General features: G+C 36.8%; 1 protein-coding gene across 4 annotated transcripts in view; it reads right to left on the bottom strand.

Moving 5' to 3' along the window:
• NRDC (nardilysin convertase) overlaps positions 1-18,069 on the bottom strand; it is a 101,166-nt gene that overhangs the window by 34,081 nt on the left and 49,016 nt on the right. For all 4 annotated transcript variants that reach the window (XR_004681674.1, XM_035018570.1, XM_035018568.1 and 1 more), the window contains 2 exons: positions 6,258-6,331; positions 855-950 (listed from right to left, as the gene is read on the bottom strand). Coding sequence is in view for 3 of the 4 variants with exons in the window: in XM_035018570.1 (XP_034874461.1) it covers positions 855-950; positions 6,258-6,331 (170 nt within the window). In the remaining variant the exon portion in view is untranslated. The remainder of the gene's footprint in view (positions 1-854; positions 951-6,257; positions 6,332-18,069) is intronic.

Raw genomic sequence — 18,069 nt, 5'->3', positions numbered from 1 at the left:
CTCTTATGGTTTGTCTCCCTCTCTGATTTTGTCTTGCTTTATTTTTTCCTCTCTTCCCTATGAGCCTCTGTTTTGTTTCTTAAATTCCACATATCAGTGAGATCATATAATTGTTGTTCTCTGACTGACTTATTTCACTTAGCATAATACCCTCTAGTTCCATCCACGTCACTGCAAATGGCAAGATTTCTTTTTTTTTTTTTTTTGATGGCTAAGTACTATTTAGATCAACTATCCCAGATTCTACAGTATGGTCAAGAGGGTTAATATGAGGTTATAACTGAATTCTAACACTAAGAAAAAGCCATTATGAAAAACAGATACTATTTAAACAGCTTACTGATTAAACAAAATTTGGTCACAGCTCAAAAACTATTACAGAAATCATTGCTGAATCTCTGTTGATAAATGGAAATGTCAGGCTGGGGTAGAGCACAGACTTTATAATCATATAAACAGAGGTTCAAATCTCACATCCACCACTGTGTGATTTAAGCAAATTAAATAACTTCCCTGAGCCTGTTTCTTTATCTTTAAATGGAGATAATGGTACCTGGCTCATAACATTGTTAACGATGATCAAATGAGGTAATTCATGTAGTGTTAGCAGAGTATCTGATACTCAGAAAGCATTCACAAAATGTTAGGTGCTATTCTTGATATACCCAATGTTAGAGAACCAAATACATGCATGCTCAACTATTTTCTATTTGAAAAGCTGCCTACTTATCCTAAAAGGTAAAAGGAACCTAACTACTCTGCTTTCATAATCTTCCATTCTTTATCAACTTTTCCTATTTTCAATCTTCCTCAATTAGAAAATATGAAATAAGATGAAGTATTCAGCATCTTACCCCAAAAAAATTTCCCCATAGGATGTCCAGGTCTCGCAAGGCTTCCAAACAACATTTCTTTTCTGTTTGCATCAGAAGGTCTTGCAAGTTGATATTCTGTCAGTTTTAAAGAAACACTTTTAATAAAATGAAATTCAGTATTTGCTTTATTAATGGAAATTCAAGAACTGAACTGCACAGAACTGAAAGTAAGGAAGTAACAAAAATTAATTTGGGGGGGCCTGGGTGGTTCAGTCGTTAAGTGTCTGCCTTCGGCTCAGGTCATGATCCCAGAGTCCAGGGATCAAGCCCCACATGGGGCTCCCTGCTGCGCGGCAAGCCTCCTTCTCCCTCTCCCACTCCCCCTGCTTGTGTTCCCTCTCTTGCTGTGTGTCTCTCTATCAAATAAATAAATAAAATCTTTATTTAAAAATAAAAAATTAATTTTAAAAAATTAATTTTTGAATTGTGTGTTATAAGACTGAAGTGGATAACTCAATGACGTAGCCCAGACTCTATGACTTTACACAGTCTGTAATTTTGGGCAGTCAGTACACCTTTCTAGAGGTTTTCCCTTATTTTCAAATGAAACAAGATAGTTAATGACCTGAAGGTTTCAATTCTAGGATGCTATATCCAAGAATTTACTGATAAAGTGCTAATAAAATGTTAAATCAAATTCCTTATTACCTGGGAACTTTGTCATATACATTGTTGAAATTTCCTCCAAAACCAGCTATGTCAGTAAGAAAGTATTAATGGTTAAGAAAAATCAATGTGAAGTCAGAAATATCTTGGCTAGAATCCAACTTCTGCCATATACTAAGCTGTACAACCTTGAGGATATTCTCTAACTTTTCTGATTCTATTTCAGCATCTATAAAATGGAGTTATTAGTACTTAGTTCATAGGATTTTTATAAGGATTAAATAAGATAAGATCTATTCCTTCAACAATTATTTACTGAACATCTACTATGAGGCAGGTACTACTGAACCAGTTGCTAGAGGTAGAAATGTGAAAAAAAAAAAAAGGAGGGGGAGCCAGGCCCTGCCCTCAAGTAGTTTATATTCTAGTAGCGGAGATAAACAATAAATAAACCAACAAATAGATTCTAAACATAATATCAGTGGTGGGTGCTATAAGAAAAATAAATCTGTGTAAGAGAATAGAGAGTGACAACAGGGTGGTCATAAAAGGACTGAGGAGGTGACAAGTGAGCAAAATCCACATAAAGTGAGGATGATATCATAAGTTTTGGGGAAGTTTTCTAGGTACGGAAATTATAAATTCAAAGGCTTTAAGAGACAAGAAATACGTCACTGAGTTCAAAGGCAGCAAAGAGGCCAGTGGAGCTGTTTAATAATCACAGGAGCTTAGAGTCAATAGAAATTGCAGTTTGCTATGGTTAAGTGTTACAACACATAGGGTATTACGAAAATATAAAAGGACTGTCACCTAACTAATTTTGTCTTATTTGTGTGTGTGACTTTATTGGGGGGGGCACTTAGAAATGGAGGCTTTCTGGGGAATGACTCAAGCTGAGCACTGAGGGACAAACTAGAGTTTTCTAGGGAATAGGAACAGAAGGAGAAATGGGAGTGTGTAAAACATTCTAAGGAGAAAATCTTAAAGAAGAAGGAGATTATGGCACCTCTGAAACAGATATAGTTTTTTGGTTGAGCAAATGTTCAGAATCAAAGCAGAGGCAAGACACCAGGCTGAAGAGATAAGGAAAAAAAAAATTTTGAAAAAAACTGGGGAAATGGCTGATTCTGGAACTCTAAGTACTAACCTCTCTAAGCCTATGGGGATAAGGATGTCAAATATGGAAAATGGGGAATAACAATCACAACAATGCATATAATACATGCTCAATAAATGTCAGCTATTATTATTTATCATAGGAGTAATGGCAAAGCGTTGCATATGTTTAATAAACATCTGCAGATGTTAGGAGAGTCACATTATCAGATTTGGACTTTAGCAAGTTCATTCTAGTTGTAAAAGTGGAGAATGGGTTGAAGGGAAGCAAAAATAGAGACAAGAAAACTGATCAGGGGTCATCACTGTTATATTTGAAGAGAGTGGAAACTAAAGTGGTGACAGTAGGGAAGGGAAGAAACAGAAGTAAACGTATTCAAAATACTTTAGTTATAAACCATAAAGTCTAAATCAATAATGGGACAGTAAAAAATATATACATAGCTTCAACAAAGTAAATTAAAAAACAAAACAAACTCCGTTAAAAAAATATGAAGATATGGCTACAAGACAAGAAAAACAATTCCATTATAAAGTGTGGTAGGTTGAATAAGAGCCCCCAAAGATGTATACATCCTAATCTCCAAAACCTGTGAATGGGTTACCTTACATGGTAAAAGGAACTTTGTGGGTATGAATTAAATTAAGGATCCTGAGAAGGAGAGGTTATCCTGGATTATCTGGGTGGTCCTAATGTAATCCTAAGGGTCCTTATAAGAGAAAGGCAAGAGGGTCAAAGTCACAGAAAAGACACAAGCAGAGTTCAGAGAGAAGGTTCTACCCTGATGACTCTTTTAAGACAGAGAAAGGAGCCATAGCCCAGGGACACAAATGGTAACTAGAAGGTGGAAAGGGCCAGGAAACAGCTTCTCTCTTAGAGCCTCCAAAAGGAATGCAGCTAAGTAAGGAAATAATTTAGACTTCTGACCTCCAAAGTTTAAGAAAATAAATTTGTGATATTTTGAGTCACTTGGTTTCTGGTAATTTGTTTTAGTGGCAACAGGAAGACAATAGAGTAGACATGTAAACATATTCACAAAGTGATATATCCACAACAACTGATAAAAATAGAGTATAAGTATCTGAACACTGAGAGAACACATTCTGCTACTTGATTAGATTTAAAAAGGCTTTCGCCATATTTTCAATCTCAATCACCAGGACACATTGTGTAGGAAATTATATTTATGTGAGTATGAACTATCATTAAAATAAAAAGCTAGGGGCGCCTGGGTGGCTCAGTCGGTTGAGCGTCTGCCCTCAGCTCAGGTCATGATCCCAGAGTCCTGGGACTGAGCCCCGCGTCAGGATCCCTGCTCAGCAGGGAATCTGCTTCTCCCTCTCCCTCTGCCTGCCTCTCTGCCTACTTGTGCTCTCTCTCTACCTCTCTGTCAAATAAATAAATAAAATCTTAAAAACAAAATAAAATAAAAAGCTAATCATTAAGAACAATTTTTTTTCTCTACAATCTTCTTTTAGCAGTAAGTTAATCCCATTTTAAAACCTACCCTGTGGACACTGACATGAGTTTCTGTTATCAAATGTATTCAAGAAAACTGTAAAACACTGAACATACCTATCTGCAATGTATAAATAAATGCTTATAAATATAAGTGTATAACCACTCCTTTGAAAGATTAGAACAAAAATAGGTCGTCAATGCAGGGCACAGTGATAGAGTAATGAAGTCAGAACTACAAAATAAATTAAAAACCCAGGAAAGAATCTTTTTTATAAGCAGGTGGAGAGGAATAAAAAAAAAAAAAAAGGAAAAGGAAAAGATGAATCTGCCAGGAAAAGTTGAACGTTCCTTCAACTTCTCTAACAAGGAATGCCATCCAAGCAAGCAGGCAACTAAAAACATGTGATTAAGAAGGTTAGAAGAAAGACTATCACAACTGAATAGAAGAAAGTAACATCAGATTATTGAACTTTTGAACCTGGTTAATGAATACTAAAGTTATTACACCAGTTACAATTTAAGAGCTCCCCCATGTCCCTGATCTAAGTAAATCCTTCACACTTGGAAGGTTAAGTGACTAATGACATATATTGAGCTCTTTGTATCAAGTCACAAATTGAACTAGGTCTCCTCTCATCAAAAACAAATGGGGCGCCTGAGTGGCTCAGTCGTTAGGGGTCTGCCTTCAGCTCAGGTCACGATCCCAGGGTTCTGGGATTGAGCACCGCATTGGGCTCCCTGCTTGGCCAGGAGCCTGCTTCTCCCTCTGCCTGCTGCTCTGCCTGCTTCTGCACGCTCTCTCTGTGTCAAATAAATAAAATCTTTTAAAAATTTAAAAAATTTTCTAAAAAGACAAATAAATGAGCAGAGCAAAACAAAAACAAAAAAGCTTTTAGTTTAAGTTCATTTTAAACCCAAACTACTTATTACATAACTACATTATTTTGACTTAAACTGGAAAATTGAATTAAAGGTTTTATTTTGTAAATACTAACACATGAACCCAATCTAGAAACTGTATGAAGAAAAATATACTTCAAAGTATCTACGACAGAAAACAGTTCCTAGGTCTCAAAAAGTATGAAAGGCTTTTAGTTTTCCTTGGTTATTTTGGTTTGTCATCCACTCAACAAATACTTATCTGGATCTATGATAAAAGAGACATTGTGGTAGGCAAATAACAAAAATGAAGAAAATGAATCCTTGATTAAAAGGAGCTAGAAGAGCTAGGAGGAAGAGAACTCCATCCCACCCTCTTTTACAAATAAGTTGAGGTCCACAATCAGTTAAATTTCTAGAAGTAAAACACAAATCTGATGACTTCCAGACAGATGGCTCTTTGTAACCATCTATAGTTTACTCAGCTTAATGAATGCAGTAAGTCATTACAACTCGACACTGAATCAAGCCAAAGAGGAAAAATGCCACAAAAGCAGAAACCAGTGCAGAAACCTGCCTCTTAAGTTCTTGCAAGCCAAGCGTAACCTATATGAACTTAAAGTGACCCAAGAGTAGTATTACATGTTTCCAATGCTAAAATAAGGCAAGCAGGGTTATTCTATGTTGGTGCTATTTATTGGTACTCTGTAATTAAGGGATATTTACAGCACAGCTCTATAATGAAGCCTCACCCTATATAAGTACAGTTTTCCTTACGGTCTTCATTCTTTACATCCTAAAGACAAGAAAAACTGTCAAAAAACAAAATTAAATGCATTTCCTACTCAGGGATTTAGTTTCTTCATCCATAAATATATCACAATTGTTTTCAGAACAACCAAAATTCAAACTACAAAGCACAGGTACACAGAGGTAACAAAGGGTAAGCTATTTAAATATCAGAATGGTACTTAAAGCCTCAGAGAAAATGTCTCTTCATGAAAAAGGAGTTATGTGAGCTTTTAACGTTTTAACACCCAGCATTAGCTTTAAGGATTAGGCTACCATCCTGCAAAAGATTAATCACTATGGTAAAACCCTCAAAAAACAAAGACTGAAAAACAATATTCTATCATTCTTTTATTTCAAATCTACACTGAATTAAGACATTTAATGGTTTAGGAATAAATGACACACTGATTTCATTTTAGCCCTTTATGATATAAAGATAAAATGGTCTAGTGATAAAGAATCGTATATGTGCTAAATACCTAGTTCAATGCAAAAAATAGTAGTAAGATATAAAGCACTTATCTTACCACTATCAACAGCTTCAACCTCGCGGTCAATTGCATCTCTGATCATTAGCGGATGAATGAAGAACTGAGCCCATCTGAAAAATAAAAAACAAACCCTGGCATTTCTGTTTCTGTTCAGAGAAATCTTTTAATCGGTCAACATCTATTTTTTGTTTAAGAAATTTACTAAGTTGGGGGCGCCTGGGTGGCTCAGCCGTTAAGCGTCTTCCTTCGGCTCAGGTCATGATCCCAGGATCCTGGGATCGAGCCCCGCATCAGGCTCCCTGCTCCGCGGGAAGCCTGCTTCTCCCTCTCCCACTCCCCTTGCTTGTGTTCCGAACCTCTCTCACTGTGTCTCTCTCTGTCAAATAAATAAAATCTTTAAAAAAAAAAAAAAAGAAATTTACTAAGTTGGGGACGCCTGGGTGGCTCAGTTGGTTCTTCGGCTCAGGTCATGATCCCAGGATGCTGGGATCAAACCCCACTTCGGGCTCCCTGCTCAGTGGGGAGTCTGCTTCTCACTCTCTCTCTATGCCCCTCTCCCTTCTTGTGTTCTCTGTCTCTGTGACAAATAAATAAAATCTTAAAAAAAAAAATTTACTAAGTTGGGGGCGCCTGGGTAGCTCTGCTGGCTAAGCCTCCGACTCTTTATTTGGGCTCAGGTCATGATCTCAGGGTTGTGAGATCAAGCCCCACATCAGGCTCTGCACTCAGCATGGAGTCTGAAATTCTCTCTCCCTCTCCCTCGGTCCCTCAGCTGGCTTGTGCACGCACGCGTTCTCTCTCAATCAATCAATCAATCAATAAAATCTTTTAAAAAACAAGTTTAAGTTCATAACCATGCATATGTAAAATCTAATTATTTTCTGCATTTCCATAAAGTCTACAAACTATCTTTTTCATTGTAACACCCATATAGAAATGTACATAAAACATGAACATAGAGACTAATGCATAACTATAATGTAAACACCTAAGTGACTACCCCGTAAGTCAAAAAACAGACCACTGTCATAATTCTAAAAGCACCCAGCACCTACCTTATCCTCAGAGTTAATATCCTGAATGTTATGATAATCACTTCTTTGCTTTTCTTTATAGTTTTATCACCCATACATGCATTTCTAGACCAGTGTTTCTTGCCTTTCTTTTTCCCCATTATCAACCCTAAGTAGCCTTTTCAGATTTTCCCCTAATCACTCTCCTTGAACTTCTAATATCACAGATATACTGTTTATCTGTATGTGTATCTGTGATTTTTTTTATATACATATAAGGTATATAAAGCCTACTCTTTTACTCAATACAGGGTTAGAAATGATTAAAATTTTTAAGTTAAAAGCTGTTTTTTTTTTTTTAAAGATTTTATTTATTTGACAGAGAGACACAGCCAGAGAGGGAACACAAGCAGGGGTAGTGGGAGAGAGAGAAGCAGGCTCCGGGCTGAGCGGGGAACCCGATGCAGAGCTCAATCCCAGGACCCTGGGATCATGACCTGAGCCGAAGGCAGACGCTTAATGACTGAGCCACCCAGGCGCCCCTAAAAGTTAAAAGTTTAAAGGCTATCGATATTTCACTTACCTTTATAACTGTTATTTGCTTTTTAATGTAATTTATTTACATAAATTGTGATGCATCAAATTACATATGTATCCATTTATATAACAGCAATGCAAACAAAATTTTTAAATTAACATCTACTTTTCCAGCAAATAGAACAATTGAAAAAATTAATTTCCTACAATACTTAGTAAACTTTTCCCTTTTGCTTGATCCAAAAAAGAAACTTTTAACTTAATTAACTACTAGATATTAAGAGAGTTGACATTTTCTTCTTTTCAGTATTGGTATAACTAATGGGTTGAATAACTTTTGTTCAATTAAATAATAAAAGAGCATATTTCTATTTAATTCTTAATGCCAAAGTCATACACAAAAGCACAGAGTATCAAACAAACATTCACAAAGCAGCTAATGGAACCAACTGGCATGTGTAGACCACCTCTATTGATGACTTCAAGATCAAGCAATCATTTGAAAGTCCTCCAATCACCTATCTAACAGTTTTGTAGTACTGACATTGTATATGCTTTGTCTATCTTCTATGAACTCATATCACTATAAATGGTGCTCATGTGATACTCAAGAAAACTCAAAACAGAAATTAAATACTAAGTAAAGATTTTGCCAGGTAGTGTTAAGCTTTGGAGGGCCACAAACCATTATGATACTGACCATTTTTTTTTTTTTACCTCCAAAGACCCAATTTTTGCCACCAACAGAAAAAAGATCCTCCCTGCTGAGAATGCATGTTCTAGACAATCTAGTTTTGTTTCTGAGTTTATCTAAATGGAAATATACTGTATGTATTCTTTATGTCTTATTTACCTATTTATTTTAATATTCATCTATGATGGTACATGTGGCTGCGGTTCATTTATTTTCACTGCAGAATATTCCACTGCATTAATTTATTCATCCAAGCTACTGCACATGAACATTTGGGCTGGTTCCATGTTTGGACTATTACAATCAATGCTGCCATAAATTCTTATCAAAGTGTACTGGGCACATTTGCACAAGTTTGTCTAGGTATAAATCTAGGAAAGGACTCCTAAGTAATAGTGTATACATGCACATGTTCAACAGCACTAGATAAAACCAAAATTTGTATCACCGTCACCTGGTATAGTCAGACTTTAGTATTTACTGCAACTTTTACGAATACAGTTAAATCTCATACTGGCTTTAATTTACATTTTCCTGATTCCTAACGAGATTGAATACCATTTCATATATTTATTAATCATTTGAATTTTTTCTCTTGTAAAATACCTGTTTAAGGCTTTTTTTCTATTAGGTTGTATTTTTTCTGATTCTAATAATATATATACTTACTCATTTTATACATTTAATTATGTTATATATAATTATACATATAATCTAATAATTAAAAATCAATGATAGTTATTTTAAATATAAGTCCTTGTTTATGTGTTACAAATACAGTCTTCTACTTTATACTTGTTTTTTTCCCCCACTCTTTATAGTACCATTTTTTTTTTAAGATTTTTATTGGGATACCTGGGTGGCTCAGTCAGTTAGGCGTCTGCCTTCAGCTCAGATCATGATCCCAGGATCCTGGGATCGAGTCCTGCGTCGGGCTCCTTGCTCATAAGGGAGCCTGCTCATCAGGGAGCCTGCTTCTCCCTCTGCCTGACACTCCCCCTGCTTATGCTCTCTGACAAATAAATAAAATCTTAAATAAAAAAAAAATATTTTTATTTATTCATTTGAAAGACAGAGAGAGAGAGAGTGCACAAGCAGGGGGCAGGGGTGGAGGGGCTGAGGGAGGAGCAGATTGTCTGCTGAGCAGGGAGCCCAATGTGGGGCTCTACCCCAGGACCCCGGGATCATGACTAGAGCTGAAGGCAGTCACTTAACCAACTGAGCCACCTAGGCACCCCTATAGTATCTTTTGATTAATATAATGTAGTATCATTTTTCCTTTAGGTTTTGTACATTTTGTACCTTGTTTGGTAATTCTTACCAAAGCTAAAGTTATACTCATCTCTAAAACTTTTAGTTGTACTTTTTACTTTTTTATCTATGATCTACCTGGAATTGACCTTTTGTGTATGTTGTGAGGTAAGGAGTCAATTTTGTTTCTGGCTTTATAGAAGCCCAATTACCTTGGAATCATTTCTTTTAAAAGCTCTTTCATCACTGCTCCACAGTGCCCCTATCAAAAATCAAGTGTTCACCTATGTGTTGGTACACTTAACAGGATTTCTATTCTGTCCCATTCGTCTCTTTGCTTAGCCCCCTCCTAACACCATAATGTCCTCATTACAAAACAAAACAAATCTAAGTATCTACTACGTCAAGTCCTGCTATCCTGTTATTTTTCCTATGCAAAAATAACTGGCCCTCTCCCTCTCCTTATAAATTTTAGACTTAGCTTTTCTATTTAAAACTACATATATCTTCTGAGATCTTGGCTGCAGTATCACTGAATCTGCACATTAACTAGGAAAACTGACATCACTAAAAAAAAAATAAGGCTTCAAATCCATGAATAGTATTTCTTCTCAATTTATTTAGTTCTTTAGTATCTCACAATAAGGTTTTAATATATTCCCTGAAAAGAGGCTTTATACATAATTTTTGGAATGATTTCTGAGTATTTATTTTTACAACTTTAAAGGTATTTTAACTGTTGCTGCTACATAGAAATACTACTGACTTTCATATATTAAACATTATCATTTTTATCACTTTTTATTTTATATATTAAGCCACGTTACTAAATTATGTGAATAATTTATCTCTAGAGAAATCTGAATTAGAATTTCTATACTCACAATCATATCACCTACTATAACAGCTGTGTATTGGGGCGCCTGGGTGGCTCAGTCGGTTAAGCGGCTGCCTTCGGCTCAGGTCATGATCCCAGGGTCCTGGGATCGAGTCCTGCATCGGGCTCCCTGCTCAGCAGAGAGCCTGCTTCTCCCTTTCCCTCTGCCTGCCGCTCTGCCTACTTGTGTTCTCTGTCAAATAAATAAATTAAAAAAATAATAACAGCTGTGTATTTTGCTTATTTTTCTCTCTTGTATAATAGAATGATAAATAGAAGCGATCACAACCTGTATCTCTGTCTTGTATCTGTTCAACTTGAAAGCTTTCAAGGTTTCACCATTAAATATAAGGCTGGTTCAAAATATCATATTGAGAAAGTTGACATACTCTGTTTGCTAAGAGCATCTTCATGAATAGATACGAATTTCATCACACAATTTTTTCTACATAAATTTTTTCCTCAATCTGACAATGTGATTGGGGCGCCTGGGTGGCTTAGTCAGAGTCTGCCTTCGGCTTAGGTCATGATCCTGGGGTCCTGGGATTGAGCCCCACATTGGGCTCCCTGCTCGGCCAGGAGCCTGCTTCTCCCTCTCCCTCTGCCTGCCACTCTCCCTGCTTGTGCTCTGTCAAATAAATAAAATCTTTAAAAAAAAAAAAAATGATAATGTGATGAACTACATTAATTGTTTTCTCATGTTAACTCCACCTTATATTTTCTAACCCAACTCAGTACTACTATATCATCCTTACTAGATATTGTTATTGTGAGTCTGGTCTGTAATTTTTCTTGTATTATACTTTCTTATATCAAGATCATGCTACCTTCATAAATGAGGGAGGAATTATTTCTTCCTTCAAGTTTTTGTAGAACTCTAAACCTAAAAGTTTATTTTTGAGATTTTTCATTACAGATTCACTTCTTTAATGGTTATAAGATTATTCAAACTTTTTAACTGTAATTTCTCTCATGTGAGTTTTACAAGTTCTATTTCTAAGAATGTATGTGCTTCCAGTTTTTTTTTCACTTACTGGCATAGGTATTCAAAATACCTTATTATATTTTCAATATCTGAAAGATTACAAATCATATTCTTTTTCATTCCTGACACTTGCACATACTTTTTTTTCCTTGACCAGTCTCATGAAAGGCTTATCTATTTTATCAGTTTTTTCAAAGAACCCACATCTAGCCCTCTAGTTTTTTGAAACAATATGTATGTTGGTTCTACTGAGAAATAATTCACATACTGCAAAATTTCCTTTTAAAGAGCACAATTAAGCAGATTTACTACGTTCACAGGATTGTGAAAACACTAACACTAATTTCAGAAAATTTCATTACCTCCTAATTAAACTCTGTACCTGTTAACAGTCATTCCCTATCATCCCAGACCTTGGCAACCACTACTTTACTTTTGGTGTCTGTGGATATGACTATACTGGACATTCCATATAAATGAAACCACACATTATGACAGACACAAAAGTCCAACCTCTTTCACTTAGCATGTTTTCAAGATTCACTCATGTTGTAGTATGTATCAGGACTTCATTCCCTTCTTATTGCTAAGTAATATTCCATTATATGGCTATACCATAGTTTATTCACCAGTTGATGGACATCTGGGTTATTTCCACTTAGACCTATTATGACTGTAACTGCTGCTATGAACATTCACGTACAAACTTTTGTGTAGATGTGTTTTCAATTCTCTAGGTTACATACTAAGTGTGGAAGTGCTGGGACATACGATACCTGTTTAACTTTTTGAGGAAACACTAAACTGTTTTCCAACATAGCTGTGCCACCAGCAATGTATGAAGGTCCCAATTTCTTGAAATAGTCACTAGTTAATTGCTGTTCTTTTTCAAATGGTGTGAAATGGTAGCTCATTGTGGTTTTGATTTTCATTTCCCTAGTGACCTGACATTGAGCATCTTTTCATGTGCTTATTGGCCATCTACATGTGTTCTCTGGAGAAGTATCTATTCAGATCCTTTACCTATTTTTAATTGGTAAATTAAATTTGGGTTGTCTTTTATTGTTGAACTATAAGAGTTCTATATATGTTCTGGATACCAGTCCCTAATCAGATACATGATTTGCAAGTAGTTTCTTCCATTCTGTGCATTGTCTTCTCACTTTCAACACGTGGAAATTTAAAGTAAAAAACGGTTTTAACTTTAATGGAGTCTAATTCATCTAGTTTTTCATTTCTTGTTCCTACTTTCGGTGTCATATCTGAAAAACTATTGTCAAATCCAAGGTCACAAACATTTATGCCTATGTTTTCTTCAGAGTTTGTAGTTTTTGCTTTGACATTTAAGTCTATGACTCAATTTGTTAATGTTTGTATCCAGTTATCCCAGTACCATTTGTTGAAAACCTATTCTTTCCCACTGAATTGTCTTGGCACCCTTGTAACTAACCATAAATGTAATGATTTATCTCTGGAGTCTCAATGCTATTCCACTGATCTATCCCTATGCCAGTACCATATTGGTTTGATTACTACACCTTTCAGTAAGTTTTTTTTTTTTAAGATTTTTATTTATTTATTTGACAGAGAGAGATAGCGAGAGCAGGACCTCAAGTAGGGGGAGTGGGAGAGGGAGAAGCAGACTCCCGCCGAGCAGGGAGCCTGATGCAGGGCTCGATCCCAGGACCCTGGGATCATGACCTGAGCCGAAGGCAGACGCATAACGACTGAGCCACCCAGGCAGCCTACCTTTCAGTTAGTTCTGAATTTGGGAATAGAAGTCCTTCAACTTTTGTTCTCTTTCAAAATAATTTTTGCTATCTTGGTCTCTTCCATTGAATTTTAAATTATTAATTTCTTCAAATAAGGCAGTTGAAATTTTGATACAAATTAAATTGGGGGGGGCGCTGGGTGGCTTAGTCGTTAAGCATCTGCCTTCGGCTCAGGTCATGATCCCAGGGTCCTGGGATCGAGCCCCGCATCGGGCTTCCTGCTCCGCGGGAAGCCTGCTTCTCCCTCTCCCACTCTCCCTGCTTCTGTTCCCTCTGTCGCTGTGTCTCTCTCTGTCAAATAAATAAATAAAATCTTAAAAAAAAAAAAATTAAATTGAGGAGCCCCTGGGTGGCTAAGTTTTTATTTTGGCACAAGTCATGATCTCAGGGTTGTGAGACAGAGCCCCGCGTCAGGCTCCAGGCTCAGCAGAAGAGTGTTCCAGAGTTTCTCTCCCTCTCCCTCTGCCCCTTGCTCCACATGCGCACACTTGCTCTCTCTCACAAATAAATAAATCTTAAAAATAATTAAATTGAAACTGTAAATCAATTTGGGAAGTATTACCATCTTAACAATATAAAGTCTTACAATCTATAAACATGAGATGTTTTCCTGTAATTTAGGTCTTCTTTAATTTCAGCAATTTTTCACGGCTTTGCACATGCAACTCTTATACTTCCTTTGTTAAAATTATTCCTAAGTATTTTATTTTTTTGCATGTTATTGTCAAAGGAATTTTTTCTTAATTTAATTTTTGGATTTTTCACTTCTTGTGTATTAAAATACAATTGATTTTTGTACACTGATCTTCTATCCAGCAACCTTGCTAAACTCAATATTAGCTCTAACAGTTCTCCTGTGGAATTTATAGGATTATGTATAAACAAGTTCTCATTATTTGTGGTAGCTATGCTCTCTAGGCTGCCATGACTGCTGAACTAGCAAATACTGAACCCCTATCCTAGAGAAAAATATGTGTGTACACACACACACAATTATCTTAAATCCTATCTCATCCTAGTAGATTCTTTTTTTAATTCAGAAAAGATAGAATGAGGTTCAGATGTATTACGTAACTTGCTTGAGGCCACCTCACTAATGGGAGCCAGAGTTGGGATTTAAATCCAACAAACAGGCTCTGAAGCCATAGTTTCTTTTACTATATTATACTGTTCCCTAGTGTCTCCAACCCCTGGTCATCTCTATATGAAAGCTGAAACAAAAAGGCAGAATGTTGCCTTGTTCAACCTCAGCTGAGAGTACGCTGGGCAACTCAAATTTTTCACAATTTTTAAAATTTTTCACATGTCCATGAAAGACTATGAAAGCACCTAGTATTCATTTGGGAGTTACAAATAAGTTTTAGTAAGTAGGTGAATTCTCCACAAACAATGAGAATCAACTATACAAGGTTATGTCATCTGCAAATAGAGACAGTATTCTTTTCCAATCTGCATGCTTTTATTTCATTTTCTTATCTAATTGAGCTAGCTAACACCTCCCCTAAATGCTGAATAGAAGTGGTAGCTGACATCTTGATCCTGATCTTCAGTGAAAAGCTTTTATTTATTTATTTTTATTTTTAAATATTTATTTATTCGACAGAAAGAGAGAGTACAAGGAAGGGGAGCAGCAGACAGAGAGGGAGGGCAGGCTCTCCGCTCAGCGGAGAGCCCGGCGCGGGGCTCGATCCCAGGACCCCAGGAACACGACCTGAGTGGAAGGCAAACGCTTAACGACTGAGCCACCCAGGCGCCCCCAGAGAAAAGCTTTTAATCTATCAACATTAAGTATGTTCGATGTGAGTTACTCATAGATACTCTTTATTAGATTAAGTTCCCTTTTATTCCTAGTTTATTAAGGCTTTTCTCATGAAAGAGTACTTGATTTTGTCAAATGCTTTTTCTATTTACATTGATATTATGTAGCCAGATGTATTTTGTGCTTTTTTCTATTAATATGGTATACTGCAATGATGTTATTTTGTATGTACACTGATTTTGTAACCTTGCATTCCTGAGGTAAGTTGCAACTGATCATGGAGTATAATCCTTTATACATTTTGCTGGATACAACTTCACAGTACTTTGTTGAGGATTTTGGCATCTATATCCATGAGATATTAGTTTGTAGTCTTCTTGTGATGTCATTGTCTAGTTTTGGTATCAGAGTAATACTGACTTCATAGAATGAGTTACAAAGTGTGTCTCATTCTATTTTTTTAAAGAATTTATGAAGCATTAGTGTTAATTCTTCTTTAAATGTTTGGTAGGTTTCACCAGTGAAGCCATGTGGGTCTACACTTTTCACTTGGGAAGGTTTTGATTACTGATCCAATCTCTTAATACAGGTCTATCCAGATTTCCTGTCTTTTTTTTTTTTTTAAGCTTTTATTTATTTATTTGACAGAGAGAGACACAGAGAGAGAGGGAACACAAGCAGGGGGAGTGGGGGAGGGAGAAACAGGCTTCCCGCTGAGCGGGGAGCCTGATACAGGGCTCAATCCCAGGACCCTGGGATCATGACCTGAGCCGAAGGCAGACACTCAACGACTGAGCCACCCAGGCACTCCCAGATTTCCTGTCTTCTTGAGTCAGTTTCAATGGTTGTTTCTTTTTAGAAATGTGTCCATTTCATCTGGAGTACGTATTTGTTGGCATAAAATTGTTCACAGTATTGTACTGTAGTCCTTTTTATTTCGGTAAGACCATAGAAACGTTTACTCCTGGACGCCTGGGTGGCTCAGTCAGTTAAGCGTCTGCATTTGGCTCAGGTCATGACCCCAGGGTCCTGGGATACAGTCCCACATCAGGCTCCCTGCTCAACGGGAAGTCTGCCTCTCCCTCTGACCCCACCCCCACTCATGCTCACTTCTCTCTCTAAATAAATGAAAAATCTTAAAAACAAAAAGAAATGTTTACTATTTCACTCCTGCGTTTAATAATCTGGGTCTTCATTTTTCAGTCCAGCTGGAAGTCTGTCAATTTTGTTCTTTTCAACTTTGTTTTATTTTCTCTATTTTCTATTCCCTATTTCATCAATTTCCACTCTCACTTTTATTATCCTTCCATTTACGTGGGTTTAAATTGCTCTTCCTTGCCTAGTTAATTAAGATGTAAGTTTAGGTTAACTGACTTCAGGTCTTTATTTTTTTCCAGATCTTTCTTTGGTAATGGAGGTATTTATAGCTATAAATTCCCTCTGAGCAGTTTTTGCTGCATCCCATACATTTTTGTATGTTGTTTTCATTTTCATTATTCTCTAAGTATTTTTTTAACTTCTTTTGTGATTTCTTCTTTGACCCACTGATTTGAGAGTCTATGGTTTAATTTCCACACATGTGTGGAATTTCCCAAGTTTCCTTCTGTTAATGCTTTCTAATCCCATTCCATTATAGTTACAGAACACAGTCTCTATAATTTCAATCCTTTCAAATTTACTGGAATTATTTTTATGATGTAATATATGTCAAAATGCTGGAGAATGATATGCTGTACTTAAGAAGAATGTGTATTCTGCTGACTTTGGGTAGAGTGTCCTATAAATGTCTATTGGTTTATACTGATGTTCACATCTTCCATTTCTTGTTGATCTATCTAGTTGTTGTATCCTTTATTAAAAGTGGAATTTGGAATGCGTGGGTAGCACAGTCAGTTGGGCATCCAACTCTTGGTTTCAGCTCAGATCATGATTTTGTGGTTATAAGATTGAGCCCCATGTCAGGCTCTGCGCTTGGCACAGAGTATGCTTAAGATTCTCTCTTCCTCTGCCCCTTCCAACCCCACTCTCCCTCTCTCTCTAAAATAAATACATCTTCTAAAAAAACAAAAGTGGAGGGGTGCCTGGGTGGCTCAGTCACTTGAGCATGTGCCTTCTTGGGGTCCTGAGATCGAGCCCCATGTTAGCCTCCCTGCCTGGTAGAGGGTCTGCTTCTCCCTCTCCCTCTGCTCCTCCCCTCTGCTTGGGCTCTCTCTCAAATAAATAAATAAATAAATAAATCTTATTTAAAAAGTGGAATGTTTACATTTCCAACTATTTTTTTAATAAATATTTTATTCATTTATTTGACAGAGAAAGAAAGAGAGAGAGAGGGAACACAAGCAGGGGGAGTGGGAGAGGGAGAAGCAGGCTTCCCGCGGAGCAGGGAGCCCGATGCGGGGCTCGATCCCAGGACCCTTGGACCATGACCTGAGCCGAAGGCAGACGCTTAACGACTGAGCCACCCAGGCTCCCCTACACTTCCAACTATTATTGAATTGGGTATTTCTCCCTTCAATTCTGTCAATTTTGGTTTCATGTGTTTGGGGGCTTTTGAAAGATCAATGTATGTCTCTAACTGTTGTATTTTCTTGATGGCTTGACCTTTTTATCATTATAAAATTCCTTTGTCAACAATTTTCATCTTACAGTCTATTTTGTCTAATATTATACAGCTACTCCAGCTCCTTTGAGTTACTATTTGCCTAGTATATCTTTATCCATGTTTTCATTGTCAATCTATTGGTGTATTATAATCTAAAGGGTGTCTCTTACAGACAGCATGTCTAGTTGAATCATACTTTTTTATCCATTCTACCAATATCTGTCTTTTTGGGTTTTTTTAAAGATTTTATTTATTGGACAGAGAGAGACACAGCGAGAGAGGGAACACAAACAGGGAGAGCGGGAGAGGGAGAAGCAGGCTTCCGACCAGCAGAGAGCCCAATGTGGAACTCGATCCC

Source organism: Mirounga leonina, unplaced genomic scaffold (assembly GCF_011800145.1).
Source record: "Mirounga leonina isolate KUSES-001 unplaced genomic scaffold, KU_Mleo_1.0 Mir_173, whole genome shotgun sequence".
Taxonomy (NCBI): Eukaryota; Metazoa; Chordata; class Mammalia; order Carnivora; family Phocidae; genus Mirounga; species Mirounga leonina.
The sequence above is the reverse complement of the archived record's forward strand: the minus strand, read 5'-3'. Positions and strand labels throughout refer to the sequence as shown.